This window comes from Podarcis gaigeae, assembly GCF_964106915.1.
Source record: "Podarcis gaigeae genome assembly, chromosome: 2".
Classification (NCBI taxonomy): Eukaryota; Metazoa; Chordata; class Lepidosauria; order Squamata; family Lacertidae; genus Podarcis; species Podarcis gaigeae.
Window position 1 is genome coordinate 83413367 of NC_139679.1, and position 23005 is coordinate 83436371.

At 40.9% G+C, this 23005-nt stretch overlaps 1 protein-coding gene across 12 annotated transcripts in view; it reads right to left on the reverse strand.

Annotated features, from left to right (window-relative positions):
- The window catches only part of ERC2 (ELKS/RAB6-interacting/CAST family member 2), a 505832-nt gene that overhangs the window by 237087 nt on the left and 245740 nt on the right, over positions 1-23005 (reverse strand). For all 12 annotated transcript variants that reach the window (XM_083727002.1, XM_083727012.1, XM_083727004.1 and 9 more), the window contains one exon: positions 13128-13263. In XM_083727002.1, the coding sequence (XP_083583128.1) occupies positions 13128-13263 (136 nt within the window). The remainder of the gene's footprint in view (positions 1-13127; positions 13264-23005) is intronic.

Below are 23005 nucleotides of genomic sequence, written 5' to 3' on the forward strand. Positions count from 1 at the left end.
TAGAGAACTGCATATGAAATTCTGGCTGTAGGAGCCCAGAAATAAAATTTAAAAATGGAAGAACAGTAGATTGGCCTGTGCAAAGAAGTCATGTCTTTGCTCTGCCCTGAATCTTCAGCTTCATGGGATGTCCATGTGTTCTAGTGTTAGTAAAGAGGGAGAAGAATTTCTCTCTAACCACTTTCCCCATGCCATGCCTGATTTTATAAACTTCTATCATGTCACCGCTTTCTGAATTACTGATACCAAGTATTCCAGAGAGGGGTAATTTTGCCTTTAGGCTGGATTTCAGCACTTCAATGAGAGACATTTTTTTCTCTACAGACCCATATTTCATATTATTTTGTTATTAAGAGAAATAGCTGTAGTTAATTTCACTAATTGTGGCACAAAAGATAGAATCCAACAAACTTGTGTCCAGGAAGATTTTTTTATAAAGCTTTGCCTTTCTAAGTCAAAGAGACATGGTGAATATTAACTTGATCAAAGCGCCAGTGATGAAGCCCATCTTCTTGTACAAGACATTTGGATACAGAAAAAATGGGGCAATTTGTATGCTTCGTGAAAGGCTGCTAACATTCTTACCAACACTTTCAAATCACATCTCTGCTTCAGTTCATCTATTTTCTATTACCTTCTTTCAAAATATGCAAAATATTGTTATAAACAGATAAATATCCAAAAGATTCCATGATAAAATAATCTTATAAATTATCTTTATCAAGCTATAATTTACTAGAAAAGACATTGAGGTGAATGACTGATTTCTCCTTTCCCCTCAGACTTTAATCAACACCAGTTTTCTTTGATATGAAAATATTAAAGGCTATTGTTGAAATCTGACTGTGATTTGATTACTGTTAAATGGACAGCCTTTAATTTAAGGAACAACTCATTCACTGAAACCACCAAACTTTTGCCAAATAGTCCCCCCTGCCCCTTATAACTTTTCTACTTGGGTTAGAAGTCAGATGTTTCCAGGCTTAACACACAGTCAGAAAGTGTATATTTCTACACTAAACCACAGTGTAGTTAGAACTTTAATCCTCAAACCTGAGTAAGAGTAAAAATCCCTGAAAAGTGATTAAATGCATAAACCAATAATTAAATCAGATCAAGAGAGGAGCATTTCACTTTAAAAAAATCAAAACACTGAAACCTTATGGCCATTCAGATGTTCAGAATACAAACATTCAAGGATATTTTTCACCGTCTGAACTTTTTAGAAATTGTGGCTTTCTAGTTTTTCACCAGGCTTCTTTCACAAAAAGCGTTACCAAAACAAAAACAAATCTAGCATAATGACACAGAGAAGCCGTGTGCTTCGTTTTCAGCATGTCTAATTGGCTTTGACAGCACACCAGTAATTTAGTGCACCAAAATCAACACGGTGTACTACAACTGCCTGGTTACAGAAAGGACAAACCTGCACCTATAGCTGCAGTTTGACAATGGAAGCGTTTTGAACAATCTTAAGGGCACTATCCTACACTGGCGTTCTGCTAAGGGGCTTTAGAATGTTGCAGAAACCCTGCAGTGCCACCAGGATGTCAGATGAACCACCAGGACAGCTCCATTGGTAGAATGGCTGGAACAGGACGAGGTTGTGGGCAAAGGAATGCTACAAGCCATGATGGATCTGCTCTGCCTGCACAGTTGGAGGCAGAAATGCTTCTGAACACCATTTTATGGGAACCACAGGAGGAGAGAGTGCTCTTGTGCTTGAGCCAGCGTGGTGTAGTGGTTAAGAGCGGTGGACTCGTAATCTGGTAAACGGGGTTCGCTTCCCCACTCCTCCACACGCAGCTGCTGGGTGACCTTGGGCTAGTCACACTTCTCTGAAGTCTCTCAGCCTCACTCACCTCACAGTGTTTGCTGTGGGGGAGGAAGGGAAAGGAGCTTGTTAGCCGCTTTGAGACTCCTTAAGGGGAGTGAAGGGACGCAGGTGGCGCTGTGGGTTAAAGCCTCAGTGCCTAGGACTTGCCGATCGAAAGGTCGGCGGTTCGAATCCCTGCGGCGGGGTGCGCTCCCGCTACTCGGTCCCAGCGCCTGCCAACCTAGCAGTTCGAAAGCACCTCCGGGTGCAAGTAGATAAATAGGGACCGCTTACCAGCGGGAAGGTAAACGGCGTTTCCGTGTGCGGCTCTGGCTCGCCAGATGCAGCTTTGTCACGCTGGCCACGTGACCCGGAAGTGTCTCCGGACAGCGCTGGCCCCTGGCCTCTTAAGTGAGATGGGCGCACAACCCCAGAGTCTGTCAAGACTGGCCCGTACGGGCAGGGGTACCTTTACCTTTACCTTTAAGGGGAGTGAAAGGGGGGGATATCAAGTCCAAACTCTTCTTCTCCTTCATCTTCTTGAATCCTGCTTGCAGGTTTCCCACAGGCATTTGGTTTCCCACTGTGAGAACAGGATGCTGGACTAGAAGGGCCATTGGCCTGATCTTGTTCTTATGTGACACAAGGGAGAAGTACATTTAGAGAAGAGCCTACATCCATTCAAACCATGGTCACTTTCCTACCAAAAGCACAGGAAACTCCTCTCCCATTGACATCAAAAGATGGGGGGATCACTATCCCAATACCAATATACACCTCACAGCATCATCACAACAGAGCATACAACATGGTGTAACTCAGCACCAATAAAGGCACATCACAAACAGAATATGAACCCTACACAGCAACACAATAACCCAAATGTCAAGATGCACAGGATAGGGCTATCTCTCTCTAGTCTCTTGTCATACACTCAGAGCTGGCAAACAGGAACTCTCATGAAGGGAATTGAAGAGAAATAGCACTTTGCGCAGAAAAGAAGCCCTCTGCACAAAACAGCCCTGCAGGAATGGCTCGCCTGGTGGGTGAAGCCACAGCAATAGCTTCCTGACAGCAGTGTTGCTGCTGCTTTCAAAAAGGGGGTGGGCAAAGTGAGGTCAGGGCTGTGCAAACACACAGCCCATCCTTGCTGCCACCTCGCTCCTCCCCTTTCCTAGATTGGGGTTGAACCAGGGACCTACAACATGTAATATGTAAACTGTTCCACCCAGCTAGAATCCCTCTTGCAGCCCCTGGGCAGGAAGCCTCATGATTTCATTTCATTGGACAAGACTATATAAACATTTGCCAACAAAGGTCCGTAGAGTTAAAGCCATGGTTTTCCCAGTAGTGATGTATGGAAGTGAGAGCTGGACCATCAAGAAGGCTGATCGCCGAAGAATTGATGCTTTTGAATTATGGTGCTGAAGGAGACTCTTGAGAGTCCCATGGACTGCAAGAAGATCAAACGTATCCATTCTTAAGGAAATCAGCCCTGAGTGCTCACTGGAAGGACAGATCGTGAAGTTGAGGCTCCAATACTTCGGCCACCTCATGAGAAGAGAAGACTCCCTGGAAAAGACCCTGATGTTGGGAAAGATGGAGGGCACAAGGAGAAGGGGACGACAGAGGACGAGATGGTTGGACAGTGTTCTCAAAGCTACCAGCATGAGTTTGAGCAAACTGCGGGAGGCAGTGGAAGACAGAAGTGCCTGGCGTGCTCTGGTCCATGGGGTCACGAAGAGTCGGACACGACTAAACGACTAAACAACAACAAATATAAACGAGGAGAAGAAAGCTGGGTAGGACTGTAGCTCAGTATTAGGTGCTTGCTATCTTACTGATCCTAAACATGTAATCTGATTATTATTTTTTACAGCTGTGGTACATAGGCCAACATCTTCATCAAATTATCCACTATGGCCCCAGGGTCTCATTTCTGATCAGTCACTGCCACTTCAGACCCCTTTAGCACATATATGTGAGATGAGGGAGAAAAATCACCCCAGTTGCATCACTTTATACTTGCTTACACTGAATTGCATTTGCCATTCTGCTGCCCATTTACTTAGTTTGAAGAGATCCCTTGGAGCTCTGTACAATCCCATGAACAATTTGGTGTCATTTGTAAACTTGTCAACCATAACAGAGATTGTGTTAACCTTATTGTTTAATCCTGCACTGAACAGCCACCGAACAAAAACTGCTAATTTTCCATCTTACACATTGTATCCTAAAATTATAACTACTCTGTGTTCCCAAGGAGAACAAAATCGCTTTCATATTTGTGGTTTATTTCAGTATCTCCAGCATTCCTTTCTCCTGCCATCCTAGGCAACACCAGGAAACTTATCTACTAGCTCAAGGCTGCTACTGTAGATCTTTTTCCGGAGACAAAACAAAGAGAGCCTCAGCCAGTGATACAGAAGGCATCTGTCAGCATCTGCTCATTAGTGAGGTGCTTTATTGTCTGGTGTAATAAAAGTGGGTCTTATAAAACATTCTGGGTGGGGTTTGCTTAATGAACCCCGTCAGTGGCAGCCTGGCGCAAGGGCTTCTGCTTGTGTAACAGGGCTTCCCCCCGTCTCTTCCTCCCGCATCCCCCCAAATTGGCTCTGGAGTGGGGGAGGGGGTCAAGAGAACCCTCTTAACCTTGGTGGGGGGAGGGGGGATTCCATGTGGTAAGCTGATATGCTATGTTTCAAATGTTTCCACCTGCATAACTGTGATTTTGAGGTATACCTTTTATTAGCTGAAGCTATGCTGGAAGTATTAAAACAAGTATCTGCCTGAGCTTTCCCTGTAAATCACAAGCTGTGCTAAGGTGCAAGTACTGACAATTATCTCTGTCACATTTGCTATCATCATCAATTGCGTATGAAAGCATGACTCCACTCTGTAAAAGCCCTGCTAGGACAAAATGATCTTGCCGAGTCAGACTCCTTGTCTACATAGCCTAGTAGACATAGCCTACATAGCCTACCCTGATTAACACTGGCTTTCCCAGGGCTCAGCCCAAATGCCTTCCTAGACCTGCTAACTGAGTCAGGGGACTGAGCTGGCGGGATTATCTATGCAAAATCTGCTGCTACGCCATTGAATTATGTGATCCATTGGGTCATAAAAATATTTTATGGGTTATGCATCACCAGTAGTTTTGCTGACAAAATTTGACCTAGTCCTGTGAGGGTGAAATACATGTACCAGCAGGCTGTAGGGTCAAAACACATACAAACATACAGATGCTGTATGATTAATTATGGGCTGGATAAACTCTGTAATATGAGGTGAGGACACCACTCGTGTTTAGGGAGGGAAGGAAGAGGGAGGGAGAGAAAAATACTTACTTGGCCCAGTAGCAATCAGCTAAGGTTAAACTACATCTACAAGGAGAGAAAGGGCGAGCTGGAAAGGGGACACCGTCCCCTCAATAGTGGAGTGGCAAAACAAGCTTTGTGAATTCTTATAGTTGTCTAAGATGACAGCAGCTGTTAGATCCAGGCAAACCAGAAAAAATGGGAATGTGTGGAAGAATACATGGCAAAACACGGTTCTAAAATCAAATTATTGATATGTATTGACTGAAGTTCATAAAGTTAAAGTTATATTATGGGAAATGGACAATGAGGAATACGTAAAGTATATCTACAGTGATACCTCTGGTTACGTACTTAATTCGTTCCGGAGGTCCGTTCTTAACCTGAAACTGTTCTTAACCCGAAGCACCACTTTACCTAATGGGGCCTTTTGCTGCCGCCGCACCACCGGAGCATGATTTCTGTTCTCATCCTGAAGCAATGTTCTTAACCTGAGGTACTATTTCTGGGTTAGCGGAGTCTGTAATCTGAAGCGTATGTAACCCGAGGTACCACTGTACTAACTGTCAGGGGACTGCCATCGGAACAGAGGAGGGAGGCAGGGGGGCTGCTGGAATACAGAGAGCCTCCGAAGCTCCTGAGAAGCAGTTCCTCTTCCAGCGGTGGGAAAGCCACACCTCCGGTGGAGAAGAGAGGGAAGGGGGCAGCCAAGCGAGGAAAGGGCTCGAGAATGCTGCTGAGAGCCCCAGCGCCTCACCTAGCCAGGCTGGGCAGGAGGGACGCACGCCTCTTCCGTCACCCAGTTTGCACAGAGGGGTGAAACGCAAAGAGGGGAGGCAGAGGCTTGGGGTACTGAAGTTCTTGTACTGGGGGAGAAGCTGGAAGGGGCCACTCCTGGATTCTGCAAGTGACTGAGATGGACAGGAACTTGTTGATCTGCACTGTAAATAGTTTGCACAATAAAACTTGTAAAAGACAGGCCGGAGTCCTGACTGGTTACTCACGAGCAATCACCAACAGCATCTGACACTAACAAGTAGGTACATATAGACTGTATAATGGATAACATGGAATGTATGATAAAATGAATGACAATATGTTTAATTGAATGTAATACTGTAAAAAAAAAAACATAAATAAACATTCAGAAAGGGTGAGCTGCTGTGCTGTGGGAACTGCCCAACAGGCAATGGCAGATTGCTTTTTAAAACATACCCTGTAGTCTCCCTGGAATGGTTGAACCTCATGCAAAAGATTCAAGACGAAGGAGCCGAGATAAAACACATTAACAAGCACAATTTATCTAACGATAATAAGATCATTTATAAAGCAATGTGTTAGTAGATAACCATTTGCCAGTTTACAAGCATAGAATATTTGGTTGGGGGCTAGATGGACTGTGATTTTCCCTTACATCTATTTTAATGATTTGATACAGCATTAAAAGGTCAAAGCTTACCTCACTTCTTAGAAGAATAAAACTGCAATATATTAATGGAAGTATAAGAGGCCTGGATCCCTCCGAGGGTACCATTTTAGACTACAAGAGAGTGAATCGAATTTATGAGGAAGTGACAAAAATCGCAGTAAGTTTTAAAATGTCCATTCTGCTAGTCTCTGTCAAAATTATGCTTTTGGGATTTTGATGAGGACTTGAAAGGAATCATTAGTCCTAATGAAATGGGATTAATTGATGGCAATATTCAGTTTGTTTCATTATTTGAGTTATAGATTTTGGTTGCTTTAAAAAAGTCTTTGGAATTTTCTTTGAAAAAAATAATTTTAATCTCATACTTTTATATGGTTCAGTTTGCTGATTTTATTACAATTAACATGATGCTAGCTGTTTTGGAAAAAGAGTGGCAAAATATGATGTACAGATGGAAATATATATCCCATCATACATAGAGTTTGCAAAAAAGAAAAACAAAACTCCTACAGGAAATCCTATCCATTAAAATGTACAACTTTACTGAAAACTGTGAAATTTGCAATTTTGAAATTAATCCATGAAAACCATATAAGCTAGCTGTAAACTCTATAAACAGTAAACCTTAGCATATAAAATACATTTATCTAGAATGGACTGAGATCCACTCCTTTATAAGACACAAGTGATTGATTGCTATTTTTAAGAGTGCTAAATTTCTGTATAAATTATTGCCTTTGACACAGATTATTATTTATATAATCTTGGGTGTTTAAATTTATAACTAGTAAGATATTAGACAAGCTATAAATCAAACAGAACAGTAGAGAAATGAACTTCTTTTAGCTTTTTACATTAGGCTGTGTGTGATGTGCTGAAATGCTAACATCTTATTATAAGATTATTATATGAGGTTATTGATGTAGAGTTGACATGCGACTTGATTTGCAGATGGCCTGCTCACTAACCTTTTGCAACTATATCTCAGTGTAAACCTGTGGTAATTATTGCTGGATAGGGAGAGCTGGTTTAACTGAACTACTTCTTTTGATGCATGTTGAATGTGATTGCCCCCTAGAGATTACAAGAGTCCCACATGTGTGAGTTATTACATAAACATTGAGGGGAGGGGAGGGAAGAAAGGTGTATCTTACGAAAAATTCCTGTGGGTTTTGTTGCAGGTTTTTCCTAAGAACCGTAATTCTTACAGTGTCTATTCATACACATGTTTAAAAATATCCAGCCTAGCATTTAAGAAAAGATACAGAGGTATAATTCCTAACTGGAGGCAGTGCCGGATTTACGTATAAGCTAAACAAGCTGTAGCTTAGGGCCCCACTCTTTTGGGGGCCCCTAAAAATTTAAAGGGGAAAAAAACCTGGATGTACATTTCCAAAATATAAGATAAAAAACAAATAAAATAAAACCTACATACAGCAACAGTGTTTTGTGTTGTGTGGGCTCCTATTTGTTATGTGTAAATGGCTTTAGATACCTATTAGCTCCATAAATTACCCTATAGCATATATTCAACACAAAAAACAGTCACAATTTGTTGTAGACAGAGGACAGCTGGACATATAAAGGGCCCCATTACCTTCAGTAGCTTAAACCTAAATCCGGCCCTGAATGGAGGTCAGTGCTGCTTAGCAAATTGTGAAGTCGTATTTTCCTCAATGGTTAGGAATCATAAAATGTAAAATGTCATAGCTCTTTCTTAACATAGCCTGCGTATCCTTGAATGTGAGCACTCTTTGGAAGGATGGGGGAATCTTCATGATATTGTTGGGCTACAGCTCCCTTGTGTGGAGTGATGGGGCTGGGGCTGATGGGAGTTGTAGTCCAACCAGGAATATGTAACAACAAACAGTATTATTGATGATTGCTCTCTGTCTCCAAAACTCTCTTTCTCCTGGTTCGCCAACACTTGAGCATTTGTAGAGACACACCAGCGACGGAGTTGAACTTCAGACCCTACATCTTTATTTTTAGAAGTACCGGTAAGTTGTGCTCTGCAGCTCTGGGACACAGGAGCTGTCCATGGTCCAGTAGATCCTGTTTCTGGCCAAGAAACTATCCCTGCTCGTTTCCTGAAGCTGCTCCCCAGCAGTCTGCTTCATGACTGTTCTACTGACTCCTGGCCACTTCCATATTGCCACAGGGGGCTTTTCCTGGAACTTGCGTGATCTAAACAGTCATGACAAAAAAACCGACTTGCTGGAAGAGTTTGGGCACTTGTGAAATAGCTTCTACTCTGCAGTATCACAATGGAGGTTGTTTAAATAATGCTTGTAAACTGTCTGATTTTGCTATAGGTTGGTGGTGGTGTTTTCTCCAGAAACGAATGAACTGTATTTCAACAGACATGCAAATGATAAGCATAGGCCCCGAAGGACATAATTTTAACAAATATATAAATCGAACAATGCACAAAATGCCCCCTTCACCACCAGAAGAAGAAGAAGAGAAGAGTTTGGATTTGATATCCCGCTTTATCACTACCTGAAGGACTCTCAAAGCGGCCAACATTCTCCTTTCCCTTCCTCCCCCACAACAAACACTCTGTGAGGTGAGTGGGGCTGAGAGACTTCAGAGAAGTGTGACTAGCCCAAGGTCACCCAGAAGCTGCATGTGGAGGAGCGGGGAAGCGAACCCGGCTCACCAGATTATGAGTCTACTGTTCTTAACCACTACACCACACTGTAATGGCTGGTTATGGATGTTGGAGAATTCTGATGGGAACAGAAATGTGTGTGGAAATTGCAGTTGTCCATATATTCACTCGTAATCAGGTCCAGAATTACATGACCAGATTATATCAGGAATGATCTTTCATAAGATTCTAGCAATGTGGTGCTCAGCCCTGAGATTGGAAATAATCCTTTTCCTGCTCTTTGATAGTCAATTATCAAACTCATTATGAAAACTTTCAAAGAGCAGGCAGCATTTACATAGACTTTGATATCAAAAGGTGGCAACAGAGGCTTTCCCCTGATCTTACTATTGTGTTCCCACAGCACTAAGATCAGACATAAGTTTCTGTCTGCTTTTTAAGTGCCAGGGAGCAGAAAAAAGCTTTTTCCTGCTCTGTCCACAGCATTAATATAGGAGATACGTTTTTGCTGCTGCCTTTTACTATCAAAGAGCAAGCAGAGGCTTATCTTTGATCTGAGGAGCAGATTGCTGAAAACATGAATACCACCAGCAAAAAATAATTTAAATATATTAGTAGCAGGACGTTGGTTGCCATGCCTGAATTCATACAAAAGAATTTCAACTTTTGAAGATTCAATCCCATCTGAACCGTTCAAATCTAAATATGAATCAAATCCCAAAATATGCCACTGATACACAAAACTCATCAACTTACATTCCTGGAGTAAATTCTCAGTACTGTAGTTCACTCTTCCTTTGAAATCACTGAAATCTGTCACTTCCATAAAATATTGGCAGAGGTTCATTGCAAATGGACTGTATCCCAAGCTTAATGGAACCTCTGCTGGCCAGGTAATGACCACCCATAGTAAAAATCAGAAATTAATATTCAACTCAGATAGCCTCACATATGTAGGTTATCCAATTTAGCAGTCTTAAAACAAACTAGTTCTTACTGTCTAAGTTTGCAATTATGCTAATAAGTTTTTAAATCTTTTGCTAAATCAGTTTGCTTTTCTAAATAAAACTTCAGAGCAATAAAACTTGAGAACAGAATGCAATAAGAATGAATATGTTAAGGCTAATTCATACGTTATTCTTGTTCTTATTCTTACAAAGAAAAGAAATAAAGCTACACTAAATGCTTAACCACATGGAGATGACTAACATTAGAATGCATCTACTGGCAAAAAGAAAGAGAGAGAGAGAGAGAGAAATCTCACTGAAGTGTGTGAAATTAATAACACACTATACATTTTGCTGAAAGATGGACATTTTTGAGGTTGAACTTATTAGTTACACTTCCTATCCTGGCAAAATCCATCTATAATTAGAGAAGCAGAAAAATGGCAAGAGAAGTACCCATGAACAAATCTCCAAAACTCACATAGTTGCATGATATTCTCTGCTGGCTGCTCTTTGTTTTTTGTTTCATGCCTTTTGCTTTGTAAAGATACTAATGTTTAATACACTGAGCACACATAACCACTTGAAAAGAAGAAACCTTATTATCCCCAGGAAACCTACCAATTGAAAATGGACACACGTAAGATAAAATTCTGTTTTTAGGCAATGAATTAAAAAGAAAACAAGCATACAATATTGGCTCTTACATTTCTTCATATATTAGTTCATTAATTGCACAGACTCAAGAAAAGGTGATGGGGGGTAAGAGAGAGAGATAAAGAGAAGACAAGCCAAAAATGACAACTCTTGTCTTTTTTTGATTCAAAATGAGGTTGCTTTTCCAAAAAGAGTTTGCTAAAGACTAGGAAAGTGTTTCAGATTTAAGAGATTTATACCGAGTGCTGTTGTGTGATCTCTGTAATACTAAATCTAATGTTTAGTGGTAGTGATAAATCAGAGTTGCACATAATACTTTAAATACTAGAGCACACATTTTATAAGGAGTAATCACATCTGAACGACTCCACATGACAGCTTTCCACTGCCATCACTATAACATGACTAAAGGCCTGTTTAGATGTTCATACTCAAACATTCTCCATTGTGTGAGGAAAAGACCAAGCCTTCTCTCACTTCTCCTGCCAGACCCATCCCACACTGTTGACACGTTGGTGGCCTGGAACAGGGAGCCTGCTTTATGTGTCTGGCCTCCCAATGTGATGTACAGCCCTGATAATGCAAGGTTCTACAGAAGTATGTTGCCAATAGTCAAGCATTGGCTGAGAGCCTCGGGGACTAAGAAGGGCCCTTCACCAGTCAAACTCAGCTATGCCACCATTTACAGCCATATTCCCAGGGGGCATTTTACCTGTGGATGGGTGCCGGTGCCACTTCTGAATGGGAGCACCACTCAGTTCCCATCTGCTGTTACTGACCGCCATCTCCATTTACCCAAAATGCAATGCTCTAGACTAAATCTATAGCTTTCCAAGATTTATAGGCTCAGCAGAACTTTATACAATAAAATTTTCATCCAACATAGCAACAAGATGGCAAGACCACAGTTATTCCTCTTTCTGTGACAGAATGGCCCTGTTAAAGCTTGCCACTTCTACTCATTAACTTCTGTTAATTGTGAGGTGAATACAGAATTATGAGTGTAGGTGAAACTTTTTGCATACTGCTCCCTCAAATCTTATTTGCACAGGAAGGAAAACTGAAGAGGCAGGAAGAATGAAAGGGACGCATCCTCACCAGAGCTTCTTCTTAGTCTGCGCAATTCATCTTACGAGTGATTGTGACCTCTCTCTGACTTTTAAATATAATCCTATTTCTGGCTCATCTCTTTGCTCCTCAGCAACTCAAACTTCTGCCTTGTTCTAACTAGCTTCCTGACTCCTGATTTGCCTTCTCTGGAACTTAAACTTGTCTGTTTCAAACTGTGTCTTCATCGTCCTCCCATCTTTGCAGAACACCCATGCCGAGCTAAGGCCTGAATGACTGCTCACTTAATGACAGATGCTTGAGTTTTCTCTCCCTCACATGACAACCTGCACTGGGAAAAGCCTCCTCATTTACACAACCTATAAAGGTACAAGGGCACTGCCCTCATTTCCACCTGGCCATTCTTTGGTATCATGCAGCTGTTACAGCAGCATGAAGTAAATTAATTAGACTGATAGAAACAGATGAAGGATTTGTCCTTTATTTTGCACAACAGCTGCAACTGAGGGATGAATTCACAGGCACAGCTTGTTCTCCTGAGCAGATAAAACTAGGTAACAAAAGATGCAGAGGCAAAACAGGTGATCAGCAGCTCACATGTTTTATATATATGTAGCTGAATTGTGCAACACTGAAGTGTAGGTAAGGAGGCCATACTGAGGGAGGGAGTTTCTTCATCTTTTCTCCCTTCTCTCTCCCCCACCATGTTTCGTTGGTCCCCACTTGTAAAATTCCTATTACCCCTTTTCTTCTGTATTCAGATTAAAATAATACTTTCAGTTCTTATGGAAGGTCCCTTGGAAAATATGAATGCAGCACAGAAGGACAGCCAGAATATGCAAGTGGCCTATAGCAGTTAGTTTTGCTATCTACTAAGAATGCTATAGCAGCATTTTTTTGATATGTAATGGAATACAACTATATTCACCTAAACAAAAAAATAATCATTTTTTGTTCTCATCATTTCTAACCAGTAGATTTGCCTCAAGTAATTAGATAAGGTACCATTCACAACTGAGTGAGCAGGTCATACCCCAAATATTCTACAAATATCCAGACTGCACTAGTCATTATAAGAAAGGTTTCCCTGATTTACACCATAATGTGCTTCTTTGCAACATGTCAATTGCATGTTGTCTTTCTGCACCACCTTTCCAGACCTTTGTCTGTTAAGAAAAAGGGCTTTCAGTATTCCATCAGAAATCAGGTTTGGAGCACACTTACTTGTTTATTTTTTTTTTTTTTTGCAACAGAACATTTCCAAATTAAAGCAACTCACCTGCAAATGCTGAGAGTTGTCTGTCATATTATCTTCACGTCTACGAACTTCTTCTAGCAACTGGGCATTCTTCTTCTTTTCCATTTGTTGATTGTGCTTCAGGTTTGCCACCTTCTTGTTTTGGTCCTTCATATGTCTAAGAATTGTATGCATAGGCCTGTTAATTCTGAAGGTCCAACTGACAGTTTTACAGTGCAAATGTATAAATAATGGCACACATCATTTGCTTGTTATTAGGTGGAGTTATCTAGCACATAAACTATACTGAACAGATGATAACTGAAAAAATAATCAGGTTGCACATGAAATGTCACTCTGGATGAAAACAAGCTTACGAGTATCTCTATTTCTTTACATTGATGCCTGTAGGTGTATGATATAAGATGAACGCATGAGGTGATTTTTTAAAAACAAAAACATGTCACTGTTTCTTTCAGTCAGGGGTGCTGTGAGACTGCTTGCACAATGCCTTCCCCCCCCCCTCCAAAAATCCAAAAACATCCTCATCTCTCTGCCTTCAGGGGCATTTCCCCCCCTAAACAGACACTGTGACATCTCATTACTGGAATAATGTTCTCAGGACTATGCTGCAAATCCAAACCAGCTTTTCTATTTGCCTTTGTGCTTTGGGTGAGCTGGGCAACTGTGCTGTAGACTTGTTCTCAGAAGAATGAACTTGTTAATGAAATTTGCTGTTCCCTTTTAAAACCTCTTACTGATGTATTTCACAGACAAATTTCTCTTGCTAAATGAAAAAAGCAATTCTGAAGATAAATGCTAACATATTTAAAACAAACCAAATTCATGCCAAACATTACCAGAATAACACTGTTAATAGAATAAAATTTGCTGTTCCTTTGCAATTTTAAACTGTAAAACTTATATTCTTCAACAAAGAAGAGCAATTGTTTGAAGTTATACTGCCAGCCATTGTCATGGAAGTCTGAAAAACTAATCTTAGGACAGAGTTACTACCTGCTTGGGTTCTTAGATATTAATTTATTTGACTTTCTCATGATTCTGAGGAATTTCCTTCTTCTTATCTATATAATAATAGTCATGTGCAAATTCCAAATGAGATCTACACACTAATCCTTTTTTGGCAAACTGAAAGGATATTTTCTAATGCCCATATGATCACTGGAAATTTTCCAGTATCTTCTGTACTAGACACTGTAATAAGAAAATACTTAAGTTGCAATGCACATTGAGCTGATGTAGCAACTGATCCATCTTCTCATAATCTCAAAATGGGTCCTAGATACTTAGCATTTGCACTTAAAACCTTTTCTATGAACATCCACTAAATAGGAGCTTTATTATGTCTTAACATTGTTTTCATTGGAAAGCACTATCACATGGCAAAGTTTCACAGAACAGTCATCCAGGCACCACTGTTATATGAAAGCAAATGAGGAATCTACACTCTACCCTAAATTCTAGGGTAAAAGCTAGTAACAATTCAGATTATATAATTAAAACACAGTATCTGACCAGGAAACCAATTACTACTCCATATCTACAATTATTTTTCAAGCTCTTAAAATGACAGCTAGCAATTCATATTTTCTTACCATAGGAAAATTTGAATTAGAGTCTTCTTTACTCAGAAAAAGAGTGTGACCAAAGGAAAGACCACATAATATCATGATTAATTACTTTGTGTTAATTTTCCTCCTGTGCATTCATTTACATAATTTTTAAAATCTCTCCCCTTTGGCATTTCCAAGACTTCCTCTTTACTGCAAGTGTCTCTAAATTATTAATAACAATAACAATAACAATAACAATAATAATAATAAATTTTTATATCCCGCCCTCCCCAGCCGAAGCCGGGCTCAGGGCGGCTAACAACAATAAAATAATACAACATTCTAAAATCATTTCATTATAAAATTAATTCAAATCAAATTGATGGCAACCATTGGGCTAGAGTTCTGTGAAGATTGCCAAAGGAGGGAGTCAGGCTGTGCCCTGGCCAAAGGCCTGGTGGAACAGCTCTGTCTTGCAGGCCCTGTGGAAAGATGTCAAGTCCCTCAGGGCCCTAGTCTCTTGTGACAGAGCGTTCCACCAGACTGGAGCCACAGCCGAAAAAGCCCTGGCTCTAGTTGAGGCCAGCCTAACCTCTCTGTGGCCTGGGACCTTCAAGATGTTTTTGTTTGAAGACTGTAAGTTTCTCTGTGGGACATACCAGGAGAGGCAGTCCCGTAGGTACGAGGGTCCTAGGCCATATAGGGCTTTAAAGGTTAAAACCAGCACCTTAAACCTGATCCTGTACTCCACCGGGAGCCAGTGCAGCTGGTATAGCACCGGGTGAATGTGATCTTGCAGCGAGGACGCTGTAAGGAGTCTCGCCGCGGCATTCTGCACCCGCTGGAGTTTCTGGGTCAGTCTCAAGGGCAGCCCCATGTAGAGTGAGTTACAATAATCCAGTCTGGAGTTGACCGTCACGTGGATCACAGTGGCTAGGTCACCCAGATGCTATTTGCAAGGGCCAAATACCGGCTATGTTCAGGAATTCTGGACATATGGCAACCCTATGTATTTGCCTTCTAAAGGACTACCTGTTGTGTTTTAATCATAGACAATATAACCAAGATAGCTAATTATTTGAGGAACATAGCAAATTCAATAACTTAATTTATGCCTATGAGGGAGCACTCAGAAGTCTACTTCATCATGAACACATGATAATATAAACTGATGGAAATATTTGCTAACACAGAAAATAAATGGATAACCATGCTCCCCAAGCTTAACTTAATTTCATAACTGTTCTTTCGTTAACATGCAGGCATTGTGCAGATCTTGCTTAATATTTATGCTGAACATGTTGCTAGCCCATTCAGCTTGATTAGCTATAATTTAGAATATTCCCTGATGTGTTTTCTTAATCAGAAGGGCAGCATGCTGTTTTAATAGAAATGGAAACTAGCATGATGCAAATGCTGTTCAGTAGGAAGGCCACCAGAAAGTACAATAGGCCTACATTTTTTAGGATACCCTGGACAGCAATTTGTTAAGCTATCAGAGAACTTGATATGGGTGAAGTAATGCTGTAAGAATGCTATGTTTTCACCAGGGGAGATTCAGAGTAGAAGGTGAGAACTTAACAGCTTCATACTTTTTAAAGAAAGCAGTATTTACTAAAATGGGAAGAGAACTAAGAAGCATAATAAGACAACATTCTGGAGAACGGGACTATGAACCAAAAGCAACAACTGTGCAGTGCAATTTCCCCATTAATTTCCTTTTCTGAAACCCTCAGCCCCAAAGTGACTGCTCTCTGAGCAAACTGTTAAGATTTAATGTATCCTGCTAGAATATTACTGGCATACAGCATTGTTGAAAAATGCTGTACTTCTGAGCTTCAGTGTGCTATGACAACAAGAATCTGGCTCATCTTCAGTAATTTTTAAGACACTCATTGAATCACAGATTTATGAAAGATGCAAAGTAGGTCAAGATAAAGGAAGGATGGTATTCATTAGCCAAAGTATATAAATAAGGATAAGAACTATAAAAAGATTAAATAGACAGACAAGTATAAACATGAAAAAGATAAAGCCAAATAAACCAATAAATTGGAAAGTAGAGATGCTGCGTAGGCTCTTCGCCATGTGTTATGTTGGTATGGTTATTCTGTTAACACTAGGACAAATGGGTGGAATAACCTCATCTAAGCATCACTTACTGCTATAGTCTTAGGTCAGTGTCTACCATAAACCAAGGGGGGGGGGGAGCCCTGAGTTTGCCAACATACTGAAAGCTTTTGTAGAAATGTAAAAGCACAAAAAAACCAGCCACTAAAACTTACTACCTTGCTGTTGTTAAAAGAAAACAATTCTTCAAAGCTGGCTAGAAACTGGAGTTTAAAAAAAAAAAAATCAAACACAGAGACACAGCCCTGACCAGAAGCTAGAATGGGGGAGGGGATTTTCATTTTCATTACATGCTTAAATTATCATCATAAAAACACACTCAGATGTGCCCCAATCCACTCAGGCCCGCAGCCTAAATATTCATTTCTTTCAGAAATCCCTTTGTGATTCTAGCCCATGGGTAGACAAACCAAGGCCAGATCCAGCCCAAACGCCTTCTGAATCCGGCCCACTGGACGGTCCGGGAATCAGCGTGTTTTCACATGAGTAGAATGTGTCCTTCTATTTAAAATGCATCTCTGGGTTATTTGTGGGGCCTGCCTGGTGTTTTTACATGAGAAGAATGTGTGCTTTTATTTAAAATGCATCTCTGGGTTATTTGTGGGGCATAGGAATTCATTCATTATTTTTTTTCAAAATATAGTCCGGCCCCCCACAAGGTCTGAGGGACAGTGGACTGGCCCCCTGCTGAAAAAGTTTGCTGACCCCTGGTCTAGCCACTCCATCTCCCTCCCCTCCCATTTTTTCTGCAACAGTCAATATTCCACACTCATAAGCATGCTTAATCTACACTGGGCTGTTCTGGGGGTTTCAAGACCTTGTGGTCTACATTAATTGACCTTGGCACTAAGAGGCATGGGCAATGTCCCCTGAATTAAAATACAAATGTTTTCTTAAAAGTATCCACATCCAATTTGGAATGATCAGAAGAAAGCTAAACTATCTTACTGTGAGGTACAACATGGACCCCTATACGCTTGGATAATGTTAATTTTCTCTTTATTTCTAGCTGCTTCGTTGCCTTGCATCTGATGTTAACAGAAATCCAAGCCACTACGTTAAGTTCCCAACTTTAATTAGGTACCTTACTATGTTTGCCGAAAGCTAAGTGATATCAGCCAAAAATAAGTAGTATTTCATAGTCAAAGTAGCATTTATCCATCTTGAAAAGTTAAAAAATTATTTGCTTAAAAAAAAAACACCACCTCCCAAATGCAGATATGCAAGACTCCTACACAAGGAAGAAGCAGAATTTATAATAGCTCCCTAAAGAATACTTTGCTTCCAATACTTTTCATCACATTAAACATTATTATGGTGGGACCAAGAGCCAGTTACCAAAATCTAGAAGTATGCCAGAAATCTTTGCATCTCACTGCCAATTTCATAACAGAAATATGCAACATTGTGTTTGAGCTACATGATGGGTTTTATGTATTCTCTGGTCCACAGCAATTTACACAAAATAAATCAACAACAGAAAAGTGTATAAAAATATATTTTGCATGCAAATTAAGACTAAGTATTGGCTCCAACACTGTGCACAAGCAGGAGAGATTTCTACAGGTGGTATGGTTCCTCTCTTGTCCCCTACACAGCCTCAACATCTGTTCTAAAGCACCGAGAGACCCTATGGAACAAATTTTGGGGGTGCAAGAGGCCCTACAGGGGAGAGGAGAGAAGGTGAAGTCCTGTTGTGCTAGTGGAAGTCCAACACTGGATTAACCTAACAACTCTTAGCATTTTACAAAATGGAAACCATAGTAAAACAACTTCATTAAATATCTTTAATCACTTTAAGTAGATAAAAAAGGTGCATATTGCCTGGTTTGTTTGTTTGTTGGTTGGTTGGTTTTACAATGTTTACAAATAGTGGTGTTGAGTTTCTTATTTTGTTTTTTAAAGGCAACGTTCCCTGAATCTAAGATACATAATTATAGCCAGTGTGGTGTAGTGGTTAAGAGCGGTAGTCTCGTAATCTGGGGAACCGGGTTCGCGTCTCCGTTCCTCCACATGCAGCTGCTGGATGACCTTGGGCCAGTCACACTTCTTTGAAGTCTCTCAGCCCCACTCACTTCACAGAGCGTTTGTTGTGGGGCAGGAAGGGAAAGGAGAATGTTAGCCGCTTTGAGACTCCTTAAAGGGAGTGAAAGGCGGGATATCAAATCCAAACTACTACTCCTCCTCCTACTTCTCTTCTTCTTCTTCTTCTTCTTCTTCTTCTTCTTCTTCTTCTTCTTCTTCTTCTTCTAGCTGATGACAAGGGTTTGTATTTTGTTTGTTTTTTACTATGAGAGTTTCAGGTCTTCCTTTTAGTCCACAGACAAAGCCATAACACCCTACAGTAACAAAACTGCAGGTTTTCACTCACAACTGGTGACTCACAACATACATTTCATATAATACCATACAGAAGGATTGAAGAATTCAATTAGCAGCTACTTCTCCTTGCTAATATTCTTAATGATATCCAAAGTTGATATGGATCAGAGCAAAAATGAAAACTACAATCAGCACTGATGCAATTGCCATTGGCAACTCTCATCTCTGAAAAGCTGATCATGGTTGTGTGAAAGCATACAATGGCAGATTAGGAATGTAAGGTATGAGCAACTGCATGGGTGTACAAGGAGGCATCCAGTGGAGATGACGTTGCGCTAATGGGGGACTTTGATTACCCTCAGATAGATGGGGTAAATGCATGGTCTAGTTACGACTAAGATGTAAAAATTCTAGATACCCTCAATGCCCTGGAACCAACCAAAGGGAAAGGGACACATGACTTAATCTTAAATGGTGACCAGAACCTAGTGCAAGATATAAGTGTTAATGAAAGTAGTCTAGAAAGGATGTAAAAAAAGAATTAGAGGAGCACATCACTGAAACAAAATTCTTTAAACATGTTACAAAAAGGAAAATTGCTAATCCACAGGAAAATGCACTGTGACATTCGGAGATGAAAAATTAAGAATGTAAGAGGAGAGCCTACTGGTTCAGGCCAATGGTTCATCTTGTCCAACAACCATGTCACTCTATCAGGCTCATGTTAACACCATCTTTCTCTCTCTTTTTTGAAATCAATGGGAGCTTCAGTGTACGCCCTGACCAAAAGGATGCTGTGGCCAGCCAGAGTCACTCTGTTATTGATCCCTGGGGTTTCTGATAACTGAACTGCCCAGCTGAACAACAAGATGGCATCTGATGTCTGGCTATCCCAGGTCCAGTCCTACACTAAAGTTCTCATTAAATTTTGGCCAAATGTTTATCATTCACAACAACTGCAGACTGGCAACATATCAACACTTGCCAGGCTACACAGGAGAGGAATTTTCTGGAACTGGAACTCAGATACTTAGAAAGTTAGGAAGCAGATATTAAGAAAAATGAAAAACACAGCCCTGATGCTGAATAATCCTTTGACTCTTGCCATGGGGGTGAATACTGAAATGAAAATGTTTCTATAACTCCACCCACTCTGCCAGGCTTGGAAACAGAAGGCAGCACCTTTGAGAAGCTGCTCACATCACAGCACCCCAGCAGGGTCACCACTGGTAACTGTCCTAGGCTCTCCATAAACAAAGTCCAACCTAGCCCAGACAGCCACCATTTTTGTTTTCAAGAATGCTCTGCAAGATGACACAACTTTGGGACATTGTTGGCGGGGAATGGCTGCCAACAGAAACGGCTTCATTAGATCTCCTCTCAACTGTCATGTTACATGGGACCAATCATTCCATCAGACTGCCTCAACGGGAGAAAGAGAAATAGAGCTCACTCCATTAGCTCCGCTGGAGGCCAAGCTCCATCAGACACCTTCTGCCTCTAAACTGTGCCAGCTGGTCAATATAGGAATAACTGCCTAGAAACTGGTGCCTTGAGTTTTGATTTTCCTCTTCCCTGCTTGTCCCTTTTTCCTTGTGTGCTGTGTGTGAGTTTTAGATCATAACCCTGTGGCTAGGGAGTGCATTCTTTTGATTTCATGTAAGCCTCTCTGAGAATCTTTCTGGCTGGGCACAAATGATGTAAATGAATGAATGAATGAAACAATCTTAAAATTGGAATGTTAGGTGAATCGCTATACAATGGTACCTCAGGTTAAGAACTCAATTTATTCTGGAGATCCCTTCTTAACCTGAAACTGTTCTTAACATGAAGCACCACTTTAGCTAATGGGGCCTCCCACTGCTGCCACGCCGCTGCTGCGTGATTTCTGTTCTCATCCTGAAGCAAAGTTCTTAACCCGAGGTACTATTTCTGTACGACGGGAGGAGAAGGGGATGACAGAGGACGAGATGGTTGGACGGTGCTCTCGAAGCTACAAACATGAGTCTGACCAAACTGCGGGAGGCAGTGGAAGACAGGAGTGCCTGGCGTGCTCTGGTCCATGGGGTCACAAAGAGTCGGACACGACTAAATGACTAAACAACAACAACTATTTCTGGGTTAGCAGAGTCTGTAACCTGAAGCGTCTGTAACCTGAGGTACCACTGTAATATAAAGTAGTCTGGGTTTGAGTTCTGAGAGAAGAGACAAATGTTATAAAAGCCAGAAATTTATATGGAAGTTCAACCAGCGTTTGAACTGACCAGGTCACTGTCCTACTTGGCCACTGTAAAAATTTACTTGATTGTTGAAACAGCATGCAGAAAGGAGCCCTGTGATGCCCAGAGCTACAATTAAGAGGCTTATTCTTGCCTCTTACAAAGCTTTTATTTTTAATTTTGAGTTTAGAATTCTTATCTGCTTATCAGATCTAGTTTTATGGAATATATGACAGCAAAAGCTTGTTACTCATAGAGCAACAAGACTGAAACCTGTAATCAGCCATCTGCATCGTGTCCTTTATTCCATTTTATAGCACTATAAATTTTGTCTAAGCCTGAAACATGCAAAAAAACCTCAAGATTTTAAGAGGAAGTGACTCAAAAGGACCCACCAGAAACAACACTTACACATGCAATTCTTTTAGGTTAACTTCATGCTTTATTTCAAAATGCAAGCAACAATATTTCAACAGCTTTTTTGTTGCCCTATTAAGATAATGAGTCTTTGTCAAGCATTTTCTTCTTTTTATAAAAAGGTATAATACAAGGTGATGGGAACAACACTCCTCTGATTTGGTTAGCTTCCTCCCCTATTTCATAAATCAAGTGGGTAGAAAATCTTCTTTATCCCTAAAGTCACTGTGGAGAAATCATAGGGGTATATCCAACAAAGTAATCCCATTGATGAAATGGGATTGTGCAACTTCCCCTCTCTCTTCTTTCCCTGTGTGCCCCACAGATCAGTTCTAAGAAATCATACTTGTTGATCTGAGTAGGTACAGAAGAAAGAAGCTGAAATCTACATTCTCTTAATTTTTCTATTTTGGATTATATCCCAATTTTGGTCCTGCTCAAAAAGAAACCTTTTAAAATTAGTGGTCATAAATGACTTGGGTCCCTTATTTTTAATGAGTCTAATCTGGGGTACATACCCTCCAACATTTCTCTGATGAAAACAGAGACATCCCATTCCATAATGATAATTTTACAATTTATACCGCACACATCTTACTGGGTTGCCCCAGTCACTATGTGCAGCTTCCAACATATATAAAAACATAATAAAACAATAAAAATTGAAGGGGGGGAACCCTTCCCTATACAGGTTTGCCTTCAGCTGGCTCAGGGGTCAGATAACTACATTTGTTGTTGTTGTTGTTGTTGTTTAGTCGTTTAGTCGTGTCCGACTCTTCGTGACCCCATGGACCAGAGCACGCCAGGCACTCCTGTCTTCCACTGCCTCCCGTAGTTTGCTCAAACTCATGCTGGTAGCCTCGAGAACACTATCCAACCATCTTGTCCTCTGTCGTCCCTTTCTCCTTGTGCCCTCCATCTTTCCCAACATCAGGGTATTTTCCAGGGAGTCTTCTCTTCTCATGAGGTGGCCAAAGTATTGGGGCCTCAGCTTCACAATCTGTCTTTCCAGTGAGCACTCAGGGCTGATTTCCTTAAGAATGGATAGGTTTGATCTTCTTGCAGTCCATGGGACTCTCAAGAGTCTCCTCCAGCACCATAATGCAAAAGCATCAATTCTTCGGCGATCAGTCTTCTTTATGGTCCAGCTCTCACTTCCATACATCACTACTGGGAAAACCATAGCTTTAACTATACGGGCCTTTGTCAGCAAGGTGATGTCTACCCTCCAACATTTCTCAAACGAAAATAGGGATGT